Genomic DNA, 20975 nt, shown 5'->3' with positions numbered 1-20975 from the left:
GCTCACCCCAGGACTGCATTTGGGCTGCAGGCTGCCCTCTGCACCTCCTCAGAAAGGAGCCCCCACCGCCTTTCCGAGGGGAGCAGAGAGGCCTGGGCTGGAGCCCCCAGACTTCATGGAGCAGGCCCCGACTCCAGGCCCCTCAGCTCAGGGGTGGACAGGACAGCCCTGTCCATGGAGGAGCCCGGGAACGTGGGCACTGGGGGAAGACCAGCGGAGGGAGGAGAGGGCGCCGCCAGGAGGAGGGCGCCAGGTAGAGGCAGGACCAGGGACCTGCTGGAGGGGACGCAGCCGGGACTCCAGCTGGAGGGGCACCTGGGGCTCCCAGGCTGTCCTGCCTCAGGAGAACTGCAGACACGGGGCACGGTCCCTCCATCCTCGGGTGTGGACCAGGGCCAGAACATTCCAGCGACACACGCACACACACACTTCCTTATTGGCCAGACAGCTTGGCCAGCACGGCCGGAAGCAGCTCTGGAGGCAGGCCCTAGCCCACACTTGGCCTGGACCACAGGAGCCAAGTTCTCTGGGCTCTCCTCTCTGCAGGGCCTCATGGGACCTGGTGACAGGGAGGGTGGCAGGGTCCTGGGCACAGCCCCCACCCACCCCTGAGGCAGAATGACCGATGGCCGGAGCCCTGGGCCTGAAGCACGCAGGGTGTCCCCACCTCAGCCGGCCCTGTGGCTCCCAGCCTCCCCGACTGCACCGTTAGGAGCGGCTCATCCCCACTCGGCCTTGGGAAGCTGACTCCAGGCCCCAGACGCGGCTGGGCTGACAGGAACACGCACCAGGCCTGCCCGGGCATGGAGTTCCTGCCAGGAAACTCACTTCCTGTCTCCGAACCTGGAAGCTCAGGGAGACAGCGTGGTCTCCGCCTCAGTGCTCCCTGCGCCGTGAGGAGGCTGCTCAGTCCTCCTGGGGCCTCCCCACACGCTGCCCCACTCACCTCCAGCTTTGTGCCACTCAGAGTTCCCCCCAGCCTTGCACCAGGGTCTTCCCAGCTTTTCTTGCAGACCATGGCCTGGCCATGCCCCTGGGAACATGCAGTCATAGGGGCCTGGCTTTATGGCTAGCATTTACATCACCCTCCCCAGCCTGGGAGTCACAGACAGCGCCCCATTTCACTGGAAAAACGGAGGCACAGAGAGGTGAAGGGCCTGGCCTACAGTCTCGTGGCTGGAAAGTGCAGAGCTAGGCCTGAACCCTGCCCCACGGCTGCAGGCCCCTCCCTGCCTGGCCCTGCACCTCACCTATACACGGGGGCAGCCCCCCTTGAAGGGCCCCTCACCACTGCCCAGGAGTGCTAGAGGCTAAGACCAGCAGGTCATAATTATGCAAGAAGTCCTTCAGAAGGCTCATGGACCTTGGGGCTTTTAGCAAGGGGACAATGTTGGCTGAATGTCTCAGGGCAATCCCCTAACCTGATAATCTTTTACTGTTTACCAACCTTACCTTTGATATGTATGCTTGCTTTGCTAAAGGACAAAACCTATAATAATAAGAGCTAATATGCTAATTAGACCGGGCTTCAACCTTGGGAATGAAGCAGGGGCTGTGAGGAAAGCCTTGGGGTCTCCGGTACCTGCAGGCAGCTGGAGGGAAGCCATCCCAGGTGCCAGAGAGATGCCGGGAGGGCGCTGGCAGCTGAGGGAAGGCCTACTCTTGCACAAATTTCGTGCATCGGGCCTCTAGTGTGTAAATAAAAAGCTGTGGGTCCGGAGATTAGGCGAGCCAACTCCGCTAGAGAAGGGTTTCCGCCTGGTTCCCCATGCCTTCTAAATTTATACTTCTTGTCTAGTGTATCCATTTATGCGCGGCCCTTCTCCAGGTTCCTGAACCCTTGCTGCGAAAGACTGCGGCACAGGAGGGGAGAGGGGGCTGCTTGGTTCCCAGAGGACCTGCTTCCCCAATCTCACTTCCTTCCTTTGCCACCACAAAGTCCCCTTAGGAACCCCACAGACCCGCGGGCCCCCCATGGTGGTCAGTGTCTGTCTGTGCTCAGGCCTGGAGGGAGGAACAGGGATTCGGCCTTCGCCTGCTCACTGCCCTTCCCCCCTCCAGTCCGTGAGAGTGCTGGGCAGTGGCTCTGTCCTGGGCACCATGGCAACAGAGAGCAGGGCCCCTTCCTGGGCCTCAAGGGGGGGAATGTGCTGGGAGTTGGAGCTCCAAGGGTAGGTGCCACCAGGTCATAGCCCGGCCTCCCCGGGACCCCTACTGTAGTGAAATGCTTGGAGGAGGACAGACACGTGGACAGGTCAGGCCCACCCCTGGCCCACTGCTCTCCCCCTGCCAAAGCTGTATATACCACACACCTATTAGCGGCTAGTGAAACGTGTTACATGTTTTCATCTGTGACTTTGAAATGTTTTGGGATCGTGGTCCATTCACTTAGTTCAAAATTAAAAAGGTATAAGAAGGATATAAGGTAAAAAGTCTCCTCTTCCTTCCTCTGTGTCCTTCCCTGGGGGACACCTGCCTGTAAACAGCCGAGGTTAACAAGGGAAACCTGAATGGCGAAGAGCCTGCCTTTGCTGTGGTCGTTGGGTGGGGGCGGGCAGTCCTTGAGCCGGGTAAGAATAAGTCCCCAAATACAGTAATGGGATCTCTGGATCTTAGGGAAGAGGAATGTCTGTGGCCGTGGGGCTGTCAGGGCTCAGCCACTGTGTGCCCGGCTCCCTCCCTCCGTGCAGGGTTAGGAATCAGCTTCTGGATTCCGAGGCCCCTGGGCTGGGATCCCAGCTCTGCACCTTCCTGGCTGTGTAACTTTGGGCAAGTGACTCCACCTCTCTGGCTCTGTCTCCTGGGGTAAAATGGGGAGCATTTGTGCAAAAATGCAAACGTGGCTCATGAGGGCCTGGCTGGCAGCAGTGTCCGGAGAGGAGCAGATACTGCTGGTTGCATGCACGGGTGCTGCAGCCTTCCCTGGCAAACTCAGAGCGTGTGCCAGCCCCATTTCCAGGAGGGAAGACTGAGGCCCCAGGGGTGAGGCCACATGTCTAAAAACATCTATGTGGCCTGGCCGGCGTGGCTCAGTGATTGAGCATTGACCTCTGAATCAGGAGGTCACAGCTCAATTCCCAGTCAGGGCACATGCCCAGGTTGTGGGCTTGATCCCCAATGGGGGGGTGGGGCTGGGGGAGGGGTGTGCAGGAGGCAGCTGATCAATGATTCTCTCTCATCACTGATGTTTCTATCTCTCTCTCCCTCTCCCTTCCTCTCTGAAATCAATAAAAATATATTAAAAAATAATAATCTATACTAATAAAAGGGTCATATGCTAATTAGACCAGACATCCTTCTGGACAAAGCCATGGTGGTGGGGGGCCAAGGCAGAGGTGGTTAGGGGTGATCAGGCCAGCAGGGGAGGGCAGTTAGGGGGTGATCAGGCTGGCCGGGGAGCAGTTAGGAGCCAGCAGTCCTGGATTGTGAGAGGGATGTCCAACTGCTGGCTTAGGCCCAATCCCAGTCGGACATCTCTCAAGGGGTTCCGGATTGGAGAAGGTGCAGGCTGGGCTGAGGGATCCCTCCCACCCCCATGCACGAATTTCGTGCACCAGGCCTCTAGTATAAAATAAAATAAACATATCAATGTTATGCCTTCCTTTTCCAAAGTCCAGACACCCAGAGTTCTCAAGTGTTGGATAAGGAGGAGAGCCCAGCACCCAGGCTCTGGGAAAAGTCATGCCCTTGGTGCTTTGGGCAGCCCTCCTCCTCTGGGCCCTGGCCCAGCCCTGCAGAGTGCTGGGATTCCCAGGAGCATTCCTGCCTCTGTCATTGGGTGGGGTCCAGTGGAGAGCAAACATGACTTCCTAGAAATCATGCCGGCTAGGGGAAGGCTCCAAGGGCAGCCCAGGCCTGGAGGAACAGGAGCTGGACTTGACCATTTTGCATCACCACCAAAAGCCATTGCGTAAGGCCAGGCCTTTTTAGGAGAGAGTTTGGGCCATTGGGGCGGTTCCTCCAGGAAGCCCTCCTGCGCTGCACTCCGTGGGAGGCCAAGTACTGGGGTCCTCTTGCCCCATGGACCCTGCAGAAGCCATTTATCCTCAGGCCTCAGTTTCCCCAACTGCCAGACAAAAAAGGAAGTGTGGGGCCTGACTTCCTCCTGGGAGGAAGGGGAGCGGCTGTTCACAAGTAAACATCTTCGCATGGGGCAAGTGCCCCCGAGGGAGAGGGTGCCCGGGAGGGTGGCTCCTGGCCAGCTGTCCCGTGGCCCCGGGGAGATCAGCTGACTCTGGCCCAGGACTGTGCAGCTGCCAGTGACCCCAAGTCAGTGACTTCTCTCGGTAGCCACAGGCCCCAGCCTCAAGGCCTCCGCCTGCGAGTCCCCTTGCCCTTCTGAGACTCAGTTTCCTCCTCTGTCAGCAGGGGACACGAGGGCCCTGAGCAGTGCAGTTAGTGAGGGGGCAACCCCAGGGAACAAGGGGCCCCAGGAAGGGTCCCCCAGTCAGGCGATGGCCTGGGAAGTAGAGGGAGAAGCAGGACTGACGGGCCAGCAGTGGAAATGCAAGTCATCTCATAGAGGGAAGTGGGCCAGGCCTGGGTGGGGGGCTGGGCGACAGCCCGGTGCCCTGGCCTCCTGGTCGGGAGCCCACCCCACTGTCAGCACCCTCCTGTGCTGAAGGCCACCGCTGGGGCCTCACCTTTCCCGGAGTCTGGGTGCAGCCGGCTCCATGACCCACAGGCCCTCAGCCTCTGCCCATGAATGTGCCCCCTCTGCCTTCCATGCCCCTCTTCCCAGGAGCTTCTCCCAGGCAGCCCCCCCCCCCCCCAGCTCTGCCCCTGACAGTCCCAGCACAGCCGGCACTCGCTCCCCCCTCCCCCCTCCCCCCATGGGGCTGGGTCCCTGAGGGAGTGGTGGAAGACTCAGTTAATGAAAAAGATTATGTAATACTGGGACTTTCCCCCCCCCCAAAGATGTAAACAAAGTGGAAGGCAGTAAAACCTCCCATTTCTGCATCTGAGCTGTCTGGCCTGGCAGTCCCTCCTTGTGACTTAAATACATAAAACTGCATTCCCACATTGATCAACATTGGGGGGAAGCAATGTTTCATGGGGCGCCCAGCTCCACCACTGACCCACAGACAGGGCTCAGTTTCCCCGCCTGAGAAAGGGGACAGTGAGGGAGCACCCATCTCAGAAGATTGCCTGATGGAAGCAGTTAACGTGCACAAAGCCCTCAGAACAGCCTGGGGTGGCAGCAGCCCCTGCCCACCCGTGCCAACGAACAAACAATGGGCATTCAGCCTTACAAAGGAAGGAAAGCCCGACACACGCCAGGACAGGGAGGAACCCTGACATTACGCTGAGGAATAAACCGGTCCCCCAGGGCAGGCACGATATGATTCCACTTCTGGGAGGCACTTAGAATATCACACGTATATAGAGACGGAGAGTAGAATGCTGGTCGCCCGGGCTGGAGGAGGGGGAGGGGTTAGCGTTTGATGAGTTTCTCAGGGATGGCAGCAGCGGTGATGGCTGCACCACAGTGCGAAGGTACTTAATGCCGCTGAGCTGCACGCGTCCATGATCAAAATGGTCCTTTTCGTTAGGCATCTGTTACCGCAGCTCTAAGAAAAAAGTCAGCTGTCACTTCTGAGCGGCCGGAAGGGGGGCAGAGCCATAGGCATGCAGCTCCCACGCGTGTGGTGGGGCCAAGGCCCTGGTCGCATGCGAGCAGCAGATCACGGCTCCTGGCCCTGAGCTGGCCGACCACCTCTGGCTGCCCCTGCTGCCGCCCTCCCTGCCGGGAACCCCGAGGGGACTGGAGGGGGACGGGACTGGGACGGCACTGGGACACGGGAGAGCCAGCAGCTGGCCAGCAGCACTCCCACCGCATGGGCTGCTCCCTCCTGCTGACAGCGATTCTTGGCTGGCCCGCGGCTGGCTCCCCTGGAAGGTCTCCTCACATGTCAGGAATAGCTCCTGCCGAGTCAGCCCCACCTCCTCCCAGCTGTCATCCCTGGCCCCTGTGCGGCCCGTTTGAGAGGCTTTCCCTCGCGCTGGGGTCTTCACATACACGCCCTGTGCCCTGGGGAAGTGGCTGGTGCAACACACAAGGGCAAGGCAGCCCCCCCCCATTCACCCCCTGCCCTGGCCCCTGCTCAGGTGAAGCTGTGGAGAAGGGGGCAGGTGGGCTGGGCGGCCGGCCAGGCTGTGCCCTGCGGAGGAGCGTTCCTGTCCGTGCTGACCAGGACCGGCTCTGCTGGACGGTGCTCGCCAGCTGGCAGAGTGTCCCAATCTGTGGGCCTGGGAGCTTCACAAGTGTCCCAATCTGGGGCGAACTGGGGAGCTGACAGGAAAGCAGGTTTGCACAATGAGCCCTCTGGCAGCTGATGGCCTTGGGGGCCTGGCTTTCATCTCCCATTCAACTGGGGAGCAGATGGGAGGCCCTCCCTGCCGCCCCTCCGGTGGCTCCTCTGAAAAACGCCTCCCCCGGAGTCGGAGAGAAAGGGGGGTCCACCTACTGTCACTCCTGACGCCCCTCCCCTCCTCTAAGCCCCCCAAGCCTGGCACTTCCACCCAAGAGGAAGAGGAAGTTCTCGGTCCCCAGGGGCACCCCCAGCTCCCAGACCCGCCCGCCCTGCCATCCTCCCGGGCCCAGGGGGAGCGGTGGCCCTCGGAGGTGGAGGGGTCACGGAGCAAACAAAAGGGGGAGGGGCAGCGGCTCCCCGAAAGGGAAGCGGGCGCAGCCGGGAAATTCCTGAATGACTGGTCCTTTCCAGAGGGATTCCTGACATGCGCCATAGCCAGGGGGCCGCCGCTGGGGGGTGCTCTCCGCCGCACCCTCTCCCCACCCCATACCAGGGCTGAGCGGGGAAACTGAGGCCCAGAGAGGGGATGAGCTGCTCAAGCCCCCCCCTCCTCCCCCCGGCGAGGACAGAGCTGGGCTGAGTGAGGCTCGAGCCCACGCTGCTGGGGTCCGGGCTTTGGGCCCCCAGCAGCCTGTCCGGCCCAGCTCGGGTCCCAGAAAGGGAAGGCCCTTCAGTGGGGGTTCGGCGGCCTGGGTGTGAGTTCCGACTCCGCCACCCGCCTGCGTGCCCTCGGCATCTCCCCATTCCCGCGAGGCCTGACAGTGAGGGCTCTGTCCTTGGCGGACCACCCTACAGCCTCCCCCAGGACACCTCCTCCAGGGAGCCCTCCGCGCCTCTGTGAGGCCACAGGGCCACCCAGAGTGGGATCCCCTTGTGGCCCAGAGAGTTGGGGTGGGACCGTCCCGGCGCCCCGAGCTGGGATGGGGGTGGCTCTGTGACGCAGAAATGTGGTCCTGAACTGGGGGGCGGGGGTGGGGGGAGAAGGAGAGGAGGGGACTTCCCAGTTAGCCAATCAGAAGCAGCCCTTGGACAATGGGTGGGAGCCAGACCCGATCCCCGTCTGCCTTGGGTAAGGGTCCCCGCGCCCCAAAGACGGGGTGGCCCCGGCCACCGCCCCGCCGGTGGGGGGTAGTGACCCCACACACCTGCTGGACGGGCCCAGCCCCGCCGGGGAGGGGGGCGCTCCCGCGTTCGGGCCGGGCAGCCCCGTCGCCCTCCCCCGGCCTCCCCCGCGTGGTGGCCGCGGGCGGGGCGGGGCGGAGTCGGCGCTTTATCAGGCCGCGCGGGGCTCGGCGGCCGGGACAGAGGCGGCGGCGGCTCAGTAAGTGACCTTCTCCCTCCCCGCGCCCGGCGTCCGTCCGTCCCCAACGCGCCGCGCGGCTGCCCGGCCGCCGGACCGCTCGCCCCCGGATGGCCGGTCCCCCGACGGAGCGGCCGGCGCGGCGGCGGGGACCGGGGGGCGGCCGATTCCAGGGAAACTGAGGCCCGGCCCCGGGCGGCGCTCCCAGCGCGGGGGGGCCCCTGGAAAGGCCGGAGGGGGCGGGGGGAAGGGCGCGGGTCCCCCTGGTCTCGCAGCCGGAGCGGAGGGAGGCTGTGTGCCCCCGGCCGTCACTCCACCGCGGCGCCTGCTGTCCTCACCGGGGAGACCTCCCCGCCAGGAGCAGAGGCGGGGAGGCTGTGCGACCCCGCCCCGACCCCAGGGCAGGAGGGCAGGAGGGGGTGCGGGCCTGAGGAGAGGGGGGCTGCCACACAGTATGACTGGGCGGCCCCTTCTTCCCCTCACTGCCCAGCCAGGGCTGCGCCTCACCGATCGCCTCTCCCGCCCTCCCTGCTGGCCTGAGACCCCCACACCCTTCCTGGCCCTGCGTGGGGCTGGCGCGGGGCTGCGCCTGCAGTCTTTGGGGGCCGCAGGGCCCTAGAAGGAGTCTGTGCCCAGGGGAGGAGGCGGGGACCACGTGGGGACCCACAGAGCAGGGTCTGGTGGTCAGAGGAGCCCAGCTTGTGGGAACAGGGAGATGGGGTCGAGGTTGCAGAGGCGAGGCTGGTGGCCCTGCTGGTCAGGGTGGCCTCTCCTTCTCCCCAGGAGGAGGGCAGAGGTGGGCAGGCCCCGGGGTGGCCCTGAGCACCCCCCCCCCCCCGCCAGATGGCCAGACCAGCTCCCATGGGTGCGTGGCATGAACGGGGTGGATTGGGAGGGGATGCGGGGGCAGTGGGTGGGGAGGCAGAAATGGGGACCTTGGTCTGGGGGCCCCCTAGAGCACCCCTGCTGGGCTCTGCAGTGGGACTGCCAGGCCCAGGGGCACGGGGAGCACTGGAGGAGCCTGCCCAGGGCATCTGGAGAGGTCAGTGGGAGTGGGAACAACCCAGGCGCCCTGGCCCCGCGTGGCTCTGGCCGAGCTCAGGGGTTTGGGTGAGCAGCCGGGGGATGGGACAGGTGTGTGGGCTGGTGGGGAGGCAGCAGGGGCTCCGGAAGGTCTCAGGCCCAAGCTGAGCCTCCCGCAGCCTCATCACCTGCTCCTCGGCTTCTCCTGGATGGTGGGCAGCCCATCCGCGTGGCGGGGCTGCGGCAGGGGCCGTCTAAGTCACCGCGTTGCGTGCGTCATGACTGGGTATATTTACTCTGGGGTGGCGAGAAGGCACTATGGTTATGGGTCACCCCAGTTCCCAGGAAGGCCTGGCCCCATCTGCTCCCCGTCCCCAGCTCTGCCCCGCTCGCTCCCTGGGGTCAGCCATGCTCCCCTCCATGACCCTGGCCCGCTCTGATGGTGGCCAAGTGCTGCTGGGCACAGGGGTCCTGCTTTTGTGGGTGCAGCTTGCAAGGTGGTGGGGGACCCGGAGGCAGGGGATGAGTTCTGAGTTCACGCTGCTGACTGTAGGGGCGTTTAAGCCTCCCTGCGCCCTCTCTGCGAGATGAGGACTCCCCCCGCCACAGTGGGAATGAGGAAGAGATGGGTGGGCACCCGGGAAGGCACAGAAAGTGAAAGCTGCTGTGACGGTGACATCACCCTGTTTGGAGCAGGGAGAAGCAGGCAGCCCCAATCTCACCACGTGGGCGGCTCTCCAAAGTCCTCCCCCCTAGAGTGGGAGGGGGGCTATGGTGTCTGTAGACTGAGCTCCACAGCCAGGATAGGGGGAGCTCTGCTTGCCTCGTGGTTCCATGTTTGCTCACAGGGTCCCTCTGGGACCCCACAGCCAGACAAGACAGAGAGGAGCTGGGCAAGATGGAGGGTGTGCCGGGCTGGCCCTCTGCCTCAGCCAGCCTTCGCAGCTACGCGCCCCTCTGGACTTTGGTCCGTGCTCCGTGCAATGGGACCGAAGCCATGCTGTCTCTTCCCAGGCCCCGGGATCCAGGGTGCATGCTCTGCAGCCCCTGCCCAGAGGGTGGGCTGTCAAGGAAGCTTTGCAAGCAAAGGGAGGCCCCTCCAGCTGGAGGCGGGCAGGGCCTCCTCAGCCTGGTCCCTGCCTGGTGGTTCTGGGGGGCTGCGGTGGTGCTGGGGGGCTGCGGTGTGGTGGTGGTGACGGGGGAGCTGTGGGTGCTGAGAAACCCGTGTCCAGGGAGGGAGCTGAGCTGGTGCCCACGTGGGCCAGGAGAAGGCCAGAGCCCTGGTGGCCACACTGGGGACGACTGAGCAGGCCCACTTACTGCTGCCACACGCCCGCCCGGTGCGGCGACCTGACCCCGTCCCCCCCCCCCCGCCCACTGCAGGCTTGAGGCGGGACGATGCTGCAGACGATGCCCTTCCAGGGCCTGCCCGGCCAGCAGCGGGTGCCAGGGGCCCTTGACTTCCCTGGAAGCCCACTGAAGTTTCGCTCCGGGTCAGAGGCGGAGTCAGAGGCCTCCATGTCAGAGGCCTCCTCGGAGGACCCTGTGCCACTCCCGGAGGCTGAGGTGGCCCAGGATGAGGAGGAGGCTTCAAAGAAGAAGAAGAAGCCCAAAGGCCTGGCCGGCATGTTCAGCATCTTCACCAAAGGGAAGAAGAAGAAGGGCCAGTCCGGTGCCGCGGAGCGCGAGGCCAAGCCTGAAGCCCAGCCTGAAGCCCAGCCGGGGCTGGGGGGCCCGCTGCCCACAGGTAGGCTGGGGCCGCGTGGGTGAGGGTCCCGGGTCAGAGCGGGCGGGGCCTGGCTCACTCTGGCCAGGACCGAGAGGGCAGAATGGTGGGCTCGCCCGTCTCTCCCTCCTTCCACCTGCACCCCTGCCTAATTTGCGGGTCTGGGAGGAGGCGAACCAGGCTTCAGTCCTGGCTCTCGGGGCGCATCCCTTCGCCTTTCGGGTTCTCCAGCGGGCGCCATGGGGTGGGCTGGCCCCGCGTGCCCTGGCCCGTGGCTGGCGCGCTAACGCGTGTCCCCTGTGACAGTGGAGGAGCTCAAGGCGGACCTGGAGCGCGGGCGGCTGGAGGCGGCGGGGCCGCTGATGCGGCTGGAGCGGGAGCTGCAGGAGGCCGCGGCGGCGGGCGGCGTGAGCGAGGAGGAGCTGGTGCGGCGCCAGAGCAAAGTGGAGGCGCTGTACGTGCTGCTGCGCGACCAGGTGCTGGGGCCGCTGCGCCGGCCGCTGGAGACGCCGCCCGAGCGGCTGCGCCAGGCGCTGGCGGTGCTGGCCGAGCAGGAGCGCGAGGATCGCCGCGTGGCGGCCGCGGAGCCCCAGCCCTCGGCGCTGGCGGCCACGCGCCCGCGGCACTGGCTGCAGCTGTGGCAGCGCGCGGTGGCGCAGGAGGCCGAGGAGCGGATGGGCCGGCCGCCCGCCGCCGCCGAGGGCCTCTCGGAGGCCGAGCGCACGTTCCTGTCCATGGGCCGCACCATGAAGGGGGACCTGGAGGCCGTGGTGCAGCGGCTGAAGCCGCTCTTCCCCGCCGAGTTCGGCGTCGTGGCCGTCTACGCCGAGAGCTACCACGCGCAGTTCGCGGCCCAGATCGCGGCCATGGCGCAGTTCGAGCTGTGCCAGCGCGACACCTACATGCTGCTGCTCTGGGTGCAGAACCTCTACCCCAAGTGAGTGCGGGCCTGGGCCGAGGGGTGGTGTTTGGGGGCGGGGGGGGGGGGCGGGAGGGGGAAACCAGGTCCCCCGGGTGGTGTCCCCGTGGGCGGGGCCCTGGGCCGCGGGGAGGAGTCCCCGTGGGCGGAGCGGCTAGCAGGCCGGGAGCCTAGGCCTGCTGGGTCGGCTTTGCACTTGGAACCCTTCATTCCCAGGGCCTCAGTTGGGGAAACAGGTGCAGTTGGGGCAACCGAGGTGCAGAGAAAGGCAGGGACTTCACTTATTGAAAAAAATACATTTGTATTGATCTCAGAGAGGAAGGGAGAGGGAGAGAGAGAGAAACATCAATGATGAGAGAGAATCATGGATCTGCTGCCTCCTGCACGTCCCACACTGGGGATGGAGCCTGCAACCTGGGCATGTGCTCTGACTGGGAATCGAACCGTGACCTCCTGGTTCATAGATCAATGCTCAACCGCTGAGCCACCTGGCCGGGCCCAGAACTTCATTCATTCATGAACTGGGCAAGGGGTGGGCACACGATGGCAATCCAGAGCTGGAGGGGCTGTGGCAGAGGGGCCAGGGACTGGGAGCCCAGGGCAGAGCCCTAGCCTGGCCTGGTCAGTCTGGGAAGTGGGCTTGAGGAGGTGCCAGCAGGGTCTGCCTGGAGCAGGAGCCCAGGTCCCTGAGCAGGGCCAGCTCCCAATCCCACAGAAGGGGAGGGGGCTCAGGAAGAAGGCAGAAGGAGGGAGGTGCTCTCGTCGAAGGGAGTCACTCCCTGGGCCTGAAGGGGAGCCGGGAAGCATTCTAGGAGCTGTGCGGAGCTTGTCAGTGTTGGGCTTTATGGACAGGTGATGGGGGCCTCCCAGGAAGCTGGGAGAGCAGGGCTGGGCTGGGCCACGTGGCCCATGGAAAGATCCCCGTGAGCCCACAGCTGAGCTGAGTTCCGGCCAGGGGCCCTGGAGCGCCTTGGTGGGAGGCTGGTGGTGCCCGCGGAGGGGGCCTGGTAGCCGTGGGCACAGCCTCAGGCATCCCGATTTACCCAGACTCCATGGGTCTCAGCACAAGCTGGGTGGGGGGAGACAGAGTGTAGAAGTGCCCAGCAAAAGCCAGGGGGGCCTGAAGGGCTGGCCCAGCCCCCAGTGCGAAGCCCGGAGGAGTAGACAGTCTGAACAGTGTGGAGGGCCTCAGGGGCCCACCTGGGTAGCCAGTGGGCTCAGTTGGTGCTGGTGGTCAGCGGGTCCGGAGGAAGGGCCCAGTGGGGTGGTGGGTGAGGAGTCAGCAGGGCACAGGGCAGTGGCACAGGGCAGGGGTGGCGGGCCTGACTCAACAGGAAACGCTGGGCACACACACCTCTGCCAGGCAGGCAGCCTTCCTGTCCCGGTGACGGTGACCGGGGGCCTTTAGCCTGGGGCCCACTGGGGTCGACACAGCGGAAACGGAGGCTGGCTGGGCTGGGAGTCCTGAGGCGGGTTCCGGAGGCTTGGTTGAGGCCTGTGTGGCAGAAGTGCAGGGAGCAAAGGGACATGGTGTCCAGGCTGCGAAGGGGCAGAGCCTCCTGCAGACAAAGGCCCTGAGGAGGTGCCAAGGTTGGGCCGTCCCTGGGGGCCCTGGGCCCACAGAGGCGCCAGGAGGGTGAGGGGAGCCGCCTCCGCAGAGCCCTGCAAGCAGCCCTTCCTGCTTGGCTGGCCCAGCCTCTGCGGACAGCAAGGGTGGCCGGGAGGGCGGGGGCCTAGGGCTGGGGTGCAGGGAGGGAAGAGGGGGAGGGGTGGCTGGTCTCAGGCTGCTGCCAGAGGGAGCGGGTTTCCTGTGTGTGAGAGGGGAGCTGGGATTTGATCTGCAGGAGGAGGTGAGCAGGTTCTGCTTGCTGGTGGACAAGGGCGGAAGCAGGAGCCTGGGAGGAGGCTCCGGCAATGAGCCAGGCGGGAGATGGGGTGGTTGGCTGGGTGGCTGGAGGCTGATGGGGCGGGGCGGGGGGATGTTTTGGAGCCTGAGTGGATGAGAGAGTAAAAGGAGGCATGATGTTCCCAGGTTTTACCTGAACAGATAGAGGGCCCATCATCTGAGGTGGAGAGGCAGGGAGGGGGGTCAGTGGGGGGCAGACAGCGGAGCTCAGAGTAGCGGAGGAAGAGGCAGGGAGGGGGGTCAGTGGGGGGCAGACAGCAGAGCTCAGAGTAGCGGAGGGAGAGGCAGGGAGGGGGGTCAGTGGGGGGCAGACAGCGGAGCTCAGAGCAGCGGAGAGGCAGGGAGGGGCGTTAGTGGGGGGCAGACAGCAGAGAGGCAGGGAGGGAGGTACTCTCACCTCAGGATGGTGCTGGGTGGGGCCTGTCTGCCTCACACCAGCCCCTCTGCCCACAGCGACATCATCAATAGCGCCAGCCTGGCAGGGGAGCTGCAGGGGATCAACCTGGGGAGCCTCCTGCCCCCCAAGCAGGTCCGGCTGCTGGAGGCCACGTTCCTGTCCAATGAGGTGGTGAGTCCAAGGACAGCGCCGGGGCCTGGCCAGGGAGGGGCAGGAAGGAAGCGGAGGGAGGCTCTGGGACAGTCAGGACATCAGGGAGCCTGACAGGGCTCCCACGTGGGCAGGGCTGACGAGTTCCTTGCTACCTTGACCTGACTCTCCCCGGCCCCCAGGCCAGCGTGAAAGAGCTGATGGCCCGAGCCCTGGACCTGGAGTCACAGCGCTGGGCCCAGGATGTGGCCCCCCAGAGGCTGAACGGCCACTGTCACAGCGAGCTGGCCATTGACATCATTCAGGTAGCAGCCCCCCTCCCGTGTACACGGACAGCCCACCCAGTCCATCCCTGTGTGCACACACGTGCCCCTCTGAGCCCGCCCCCTTTCCCAGCAGGCCCCCACCCCCACCCCAGCCCTGGTGCTGGTGGGGCCCTGCTTAGCTTACCCCCTTCCCTGCAGATCATCTCCCAGGGCCAGATCAAGGCCGAGAGCATCACGCCTGACCTGGGCAAACAGATACAGCACATGCTGCTGGCGGAGCTGGCTGCGTTTCTGAGGAGGTGGGTGTGTGCGCAGGCGCGCACAGAGGGCCCTGCAGCGTCCTCCCTGTGCCCGGCTGGGGGTCCAGGCTAGACCAGTGCCCTCCTGGCCCCTAGGGATGTCTGTCCCCCTGCACTGGGCACTGAGGCCCCCACTCTGCTGGGCACAGCTCCCAGTGGAGCACCCTCCAGCTGCAAGGGAATGCCTCCCGAGGGACTGAGACCCCGGCCTCCCCTTCAGGTGGCACCTCCAGTCTCGCCCCCCAATCTCCTGGCTGCCTCCCTCCCCACTTCTGAGGACCCTTCCATTTACCCACGGCCCCCTTCAGGCTCCCAGAGCTTGGCGGCCCCCTGCTCAGGAGCTCGGAAGGACCTGGCTCTATTGGCCCCGAGAGCGAAGTCAGCCGCGTGGTGCCCGGGGCCAGCTGCTGCCTTAAGCTGAGGGGCCACCCCTGGGATAGTGCGCTGTAACCCGGGGCGCTGCTCCTGTCCCAGTGTTTGTGCTGGTCCTGCAAGTGCCTCTTCCTGTCTCACCAGCTACCAGCGAGCCTTTGAGGACTTTCTGGAGAGGTGCAAACAGCTGCAAAATTATAGGGCCAATGTGATGGCCAACATCAACAATTGCCTGTCCTTCCGGTGAGAGGGTGAGGGCGGTGAGGCTGGGCGGCCAGGAGCGGGTGTGGGAGCAGAGCACCAGCCTGCCTGTTGGAGAGAAGGGGCTGCTGGGAGGTAGAGGAGAGTGCGTGGTCGGGGGTGAGGTAGGTGTGGCGGGGAGGCCACAGCAGTGTAAGCAGCCGTGGAATAAATGAGGAAGGCCTGCCCAGCGGAAGCGGCTGTGTGGTGGGCCCCGCCTCAGGCAAAGGGTTCACTGGTGATTTTATCCTCGAACAACGGGCAGTGATTCTGTCCGTTAAGCAGCGGAGCACACAGGTGTGCAGAGGCGGAGCCACACCCCCCAGTTAGGAGAGGATGTGGCCTGAGGGTGTGCGGGCAGTGAGCAGACTGGGCCTGCCTGTGGGGTATAATGGAGTGACTTGGACTTGCTCCCAAGGGAATGGGGAGCCATCGAGGGTTCCAGAGTGAGGAGGTGTTTTAGGAAGATGGGCCTCGGGCTGACTGGCTCTCTGGTACGGGCCATGGGCCAGCAGGGCCGGTGTGACTGGCCTCCCTGCCCCGTGTCCTTCCAGGATATCCTTGGAGAAGTGGCAGGCACCACAGGGCCTCCTGGGCCCCCTGAATGAGCTCAAGAGCCACGGCTTTGACACCCTGCTCCAGGGCCTGTTCTGGGACCTGAAGGTAGCTACGCCCCGCCCAGGGCCCGCCGAGGCTTGTGCATAGGACATGGGGTGGGAAGAATGGTAGGAGCCCGACTGGCATGTGGGAGGCACGGTGTGGGGCCGGGTGTAGAGAGGCTGGTGTGCCCAGCGAGGGGCCATGGAGGCCTCGACCTCGCCCCCGCCATTTTGGCCTGGTGTTTGGCCTCAGAGGGGCCACCCAGGGCTGGGAGGACACAGAAAAGCTTCAGCGTGCCCCCACCCAGTCCCTAAGCTTGCATACACTCTCTCCCTCCCCGCGCCCCCCACCCCCCCTCCCACCCCCCTCCCCAACCACCTGTCCCATGCTGAACTCCAGCTGTGATGCTCAGAGCCTCTGGCAGCCACCGCCACGCCATGTCTGCCTGGGCCAAGAAACCCACAGAAAGCCCTTGTTACTTTAGCAGAGGGTGAGGGTCCCCGGAGAAAAGCAGGAGGGGTCCCATGCCTGCCCACCATGTACCCAGCGGCCAGAGTGGGAGGCCGGGTGGCCAGTTGGCAGTGATGGCCACACAGTGACCCGGGATGACTTGGCACCAGTCAGGCGCGAGGCTTTGTTTATGCAGGAATTTATTTATTTGGGGGCGGAGGGGTGGGGGGAGGGTGGAAAAGGCCTCCGCAGGCCGCCTGCGATGCAGGGGCCACAGCTGGGTGTCCTTGGAGAAGGGTACACAGACTCCCCTCCACTTCCTGCCTGTGACCTGAGTCCTGCCCTGGGTCCCTGGACCCTGGGCCACCCCGAGAGTCAGTGTGCGTGTCTGCGTGTGTGGCTGGCAGCCTTCCCCTGCAGGGCGGGTCCAGACATCCTGCCTTTCTCCCGCCCCAGCCGCTGTTCAAGAGGTTCACACAGACCCGCTGGACGGCCTCTGCGCAGACCCTGGAGGAAATCGTCTCCACCGTGGAGACAAGGCTGCCGGAGTTCTCAGAACTGCGCGAGTGCTTCCAGGAGGTGAGGCGCTGGGCTGGGCTGGGCTGGGCTGGGCTGGGCCTGGCAGCGGTGCAGCTGGGCATGAGGCTCACACAGGCCTGTGCACGCACCCACCAGCACTGCACACGCACACACATGTATGCACTCCTTGGCCCTGGCACCTGTCCTCCCTGAACTCCTGGCCCCAGGCTTCAAGCTCCTGTCAGGGGAGGGTGTGAGCTCCGTGGGGAGCTGGCTCACGGCCCTGCCTCTGCCCCTGGCCGCGCAGGAGCTCATGGAGCTTGTCCACCTGCACCTGGTGAAGGAGTACATCGTGCGGCTCTGCAAGCGGCGCGTGGTCCTCAAGACCGCGGAGCAGCAGCAGCAATTGGCCGGGCAGGTCCTGGCCAACGCCGAAGTCATCCAGCACTTCTGCACTCAGATTGTAAGCCCTGACTCCACCCCCTCACCACCCACCCCCGTCCCCCATGGGCTGCCCTTGCCCTCTGGGTCTCTCCAAGCTCCATCAGTTCTGGCGGAACCACTCTGGGCCCGGGGGCACTTCTGGAGCAGGGGCAGCCTCCCTCCAACCAGGCCTGTGCTTGCAGGGCTCCCCGGCCACCTGGCTGCACCACGCCCTCCCGAAACTCGCCGAGATCATCCGCCTGCAAGACCCCAGTGCCATCAAGATGGAGGTGGCCACTTACGCCACCTGGTACCCTGACTTCAGGTGAGACCGGGCAGCCCGGGACCTGGGCAGTCAGCATGGCCCTGCCGGTCCCCACTGTCAGAGCCTGGCTTGGCTGCATCAGCCCCTTTGGGGTGGGGGGCGCTCCAGTACTGGCCATGCAACGCAGTCCTGGCTGCTGACCTTGCTGAGGGCTGCGACTGCCGGCGCCCAGGCAAAGCCTTACAGCGGCTCACTCACTTGAGCCTCACCACCGCCCTACCAGGCTGACGCTTTCCTTCGTTAAACATATATTTGTATTGATTTCAGAGAGGAAGGGAGAGGGAGAGAGTGACAGAAACATCACTGATGAGCAAGGATCACTGAGCAGCTGCCTCCTGCACGCCCCCTACTGGGGATTGAGCCCACTACCCGGGCACATGTCCTCGACCGGTATCAAACCTGGGACCCTTCAGTCCGCAGGTGGATGCTCTAGCCACTGAGCCAAACGGGCTAGGCCAGACTGATGCTCTTCATCCCTGATTTACATATGAGGCCTGGAGAGCTAAAGGCACGTGTCCAAGGTGACACAGTGAGTCGGTGGAGCTAAGATGACTAATATAGGCAGTCTGGCTCCACAGTCCCACTCTTAGCCTTTGATGATACTGCCCCTTGGAGGGGAAACTGAGGCCAGAGAGACCAGGGACTTGCTAGAGGCTGTAGCAGGTCAGTGATGGAGCTGGGGTCCACCACTCAGCCTAGGGATCCCCGGGGGCTTGGGGCTTGGACCTGGGCCCTGGGTCCTGGTCCCCCGTTCCAGAGTGGCGGTTGCCTGAGGATCTTGTGAGCCCAGGAAATAGGTTTGGGGGCCGAGTCCTCTGACACGGAGGAGAGCGTTTGAATGGGCCCTGAGTTGGATTGACAGCTCAGCCTAGTGTAGCCCCTGGCTGATCCACTGCACTCATCCACCTAGCCACCCACTCACCTCCACACGCACCCACTTACTCACCCACCCATACAAGCAGCATCTCCCCATCTGTTCATCTAACCACCATCTAGCTATCCAGCTATCGACTCACCCACCATCCACAAGTCTACCCATCGAGCCACCCATTCATCTACACGTCCACCACCTATCCTTTCATGCATCCATCCATCATCCACCCAACTCTGCATCTCTCCATTCACCTACTCATCTATTCACCCCTCAGCCTTCTATCTACTCACTCATTCATCCTTTCATCTATCCATCCATCCATCCATCCATCCATCCATCCATCCATCCATCCACTTATGCACTCACTCTTCCATCCATATATTCACCCACCTATTCATCCATTCATCCATCCATCTATCCATGCATCTATCCATCAACTTCCGCCCATCAACTCACTCATCCACCCACCCACCACCCACCCACCAGCCCACCCATAATTTGCAGTGGTCTGCCAGGTGCCGGGCTCGGTTCTAGGTACCAGGATGCAATGATGTACAAGACGGAGCAGGCCTCCGCTCTCCCTCCTGTGGCTTCTAGTCCACGGAGGGTTCACAGTAGTCAGGCAAAGGGATACACCTGCACGTTGGAAAGGTTATGTAACCGGCAGGAGGTGCTGGCTTTCGGGACGGGAAGGCCTCTTGGGGGAGGTGACATTTTAGCTGAGACTTAAAGGTGAGAGGAGCTGGTCCCCTCCAGAGCGGGTGGAAGAGATTCCAGGAGGGACAGCGGTTAAAGGCCTGAGGTGGCAGGAGCAGGTGTGCCCTCGGGGGGCCGGGTGGCCATGCTGCTGGAGCTCATGGGAGGAAGCTGCTGTGGGGCGCTGTGGCTCAGGCCGGGAGGCTGGAGAGCGAGAAGGGTGTGAGCAGAGGCGTTGGTGACTGGCTGGACTGACGGGACTTCCTCCTGACAGCAAAGGCCACCTGAGCGCCATCCTGGCCATCAAGGGGATGTCCAGTAGTGAAGTCAAGAGCATCCGGAGCATCCTGGACGTCCACACGGGGGCCCCCGAGGCCACCAAGGCCCTATTTTCACTTATAAAGGTTGGTTAGCTTTTCCTGTGGACTGACCTGCTTGTGAGCCCCGGCGAGCTTCGGACACACCCCACTTCAAGCCAGTCACCCCACTTGGCTTCCGGCCTCCCGGGCTTCCTGCCTTCTGCTGCTGCTGCCACCCAGCCCCGGCCTGGTGCAGGCCCAGGGGCAGCTGGAACGGACGGCTCCCAGTTCGCTACCAGCCTTGTGGGGCGGGAGCACACCTATGAGGAGCCAGAGACTATACCTGAGAAGTGGCCATTGATCGTCATGCACTAAAGGAGCAGAGTGGCCAGGGGTCAGCGACCCTGGGTCACCTCCTATCCAGGGGTCCCTCCCCGGCCACCTCAGAGCTGCCCTCATGGCCGGGGCTGAGTGCCTCGGGCCGGATGCCGAGCCTTACCTACCTGCCCCCTTCACCCAGGGCTGCGACCTGCTGGGTTCAGCAAGTCTGGAAAGGAAGGCAGCTGGGAGGAAAGAAGGGAAAGATGAGCTCTTGCCTGGGCCTGGGAAGGGGCGGGCAGTCACCCGCAGGCTGGGGCAGAGCCGGCGTCAGAGCCCCTCCAGGTTGCCCTGTGATCCCTGCAGCTCAGACCCCGACCCCTCTCTGCTTGCCTTGCCCACAGGCACCCCCTGCCCAGAAGGGGGCTTCCTGGGTCTTCTAGGGTTCAGGCTGCCCCCCAGGCAGGCCCAGGCCCAGGGGTGCCTTCCTGGGTCCTCCACTGGGCTGGGCAAGCTTGACCTCTGACCCCTCTGCACCTATATTAGTTACTTACTGCTGCTATAACGAATTTCCACAAACTTAGTATCTTAAAACAAGACTAAGTTTCAGTTCTGGAGGTCAGAGTTCTGATGCGTGTCTAGTGGGCTGAAGGCAAGGGGCCGGCTGGCGCTGGGCCCTGCTGGCGGCTCCCGGGGAGGATTCCTGGCCTCTTGTGGTTTTTAGAGGCCACCTTCCCAGAGGACTTGGCTTGTGGTCCCATCCATTTCAAAGCCGTTCACAGGGCAGGGCTTCAGGGCTTCGCTCCTGCCTCCCTCTTCCACTCGCAAGGAGCCCAGCCATTACCTTTGGCCCATCCAGACGGATAGCCCAGCACCGCGCTCTGTGAGGCCAGCTGGTTGGCAGCCTGATTTCATTCCCTTTCCCGCGAACCTCACATGGTCACAGGTTCCAGAGGTTAGGGTGTGGGCATCTTTGGGGGGCCATGGTTTTGCCCACCACGGCCTCCATTCGTCCCCTGCCCTGGAGAGCGCCTGGTCCTACCCCAGGAAGACGTGTTCAGTTACCCCCCTGGCCTCGGCCCACCCCAGAGGCCCTCTCAGCAGATTCAGGTGTGACTCGGCCTCTGAGGGCACCGCCAGGTCGGGCGAGCTCTCTCTCCAGGGTCCGTCTCTCCGTCCAGGTACTTGGCCAGGAACTGGCCGCGAAAACGGTGCAGAGCCTTTGTACATTTGTGGTTCACATGTTGGATGTCACTGATGTTATTTTTGATAGCACTGCTTTTGTATGCGTGTCCCAGGACACGGTCCGTGTTTTTATAGCTTGACATAAAGCTGATTTCAGAAGCGGCCGTGGAGTGATTCATTCGGGGAGCAGGGCTGGGCCTCAGCGGCTTTTTCAGGGTTTGGGGGTCTGGGCAGGCCTGTCCTCCTGGCTCTGTGCCAGGTCCGCAGTGTCCTTCCTGTAATGACCTCCCCACACACTTTACTGAGGATGATGGGGGAGGGGGGAGGTTAGGACCCTGGACAATCATGTCAGCTCCACGCACAGGGCTCAGAGG

At 63.8% G+C, this 20975-nt stretch overlaps 1 protein-coding gene across 1 annotated transcript; it reads left to right on the top strand.

The window, feature by feature from the left end:
- The first annotated feature begins 7554 nt into the window (after window positions 1-7554).
- TNFAIP2 (TNF alpha induced protein 2) lies at window positions 7555-20765 on the top strand. Its single transcript, XM_036306409.1, has 12 exons — window positions 7555-7635; window positions 10021-10384; window positions 10670-11300; window positions 13642-13756; window positions 13918-14040; window positions 14200-14300; window positions 14817-14915; window positions 15467-15575; window positions 16419-16541; window positions 16789-16944; window positions 17108-17229; window positions 19074-20765. The coding sequence occupies exons 2-12, from the start codon at window positions 10036-10038 to the stop codon at window positions 19210-19212; spliced, it is 2067 nt and encodes a 688-aa protein (XP_036162302.1). The 5' UTR covers window positions 7555-7635; window positions 10021-10035; the 3' UTR covers window positions 19213-20765.
- The last annotated feature ends 210 nt before the right edge of the window (window positions 20766-20975 follow it).

This window comes from Myotis myotis, unplaced genomic scaffold (assembly GCF_014108235.1).
Source record: "Myotis myotis isolate mMyoMyo1 unplaced genomic scaffold, mMyoMyo1.p scaffold_m19_p_41, whole genome shotgun sequence".
Taxonomy (NCBI): Eukaryota; Metazoa; Chordata; class Mammalia; order Chiroptera; family Vespertilionidae; genus Myotis; species Myotis myotis.
Note: the sequence above shows the minus strand (reverse complement) of the source record. Positions and strands in the feature narration are given on the sequence as shown.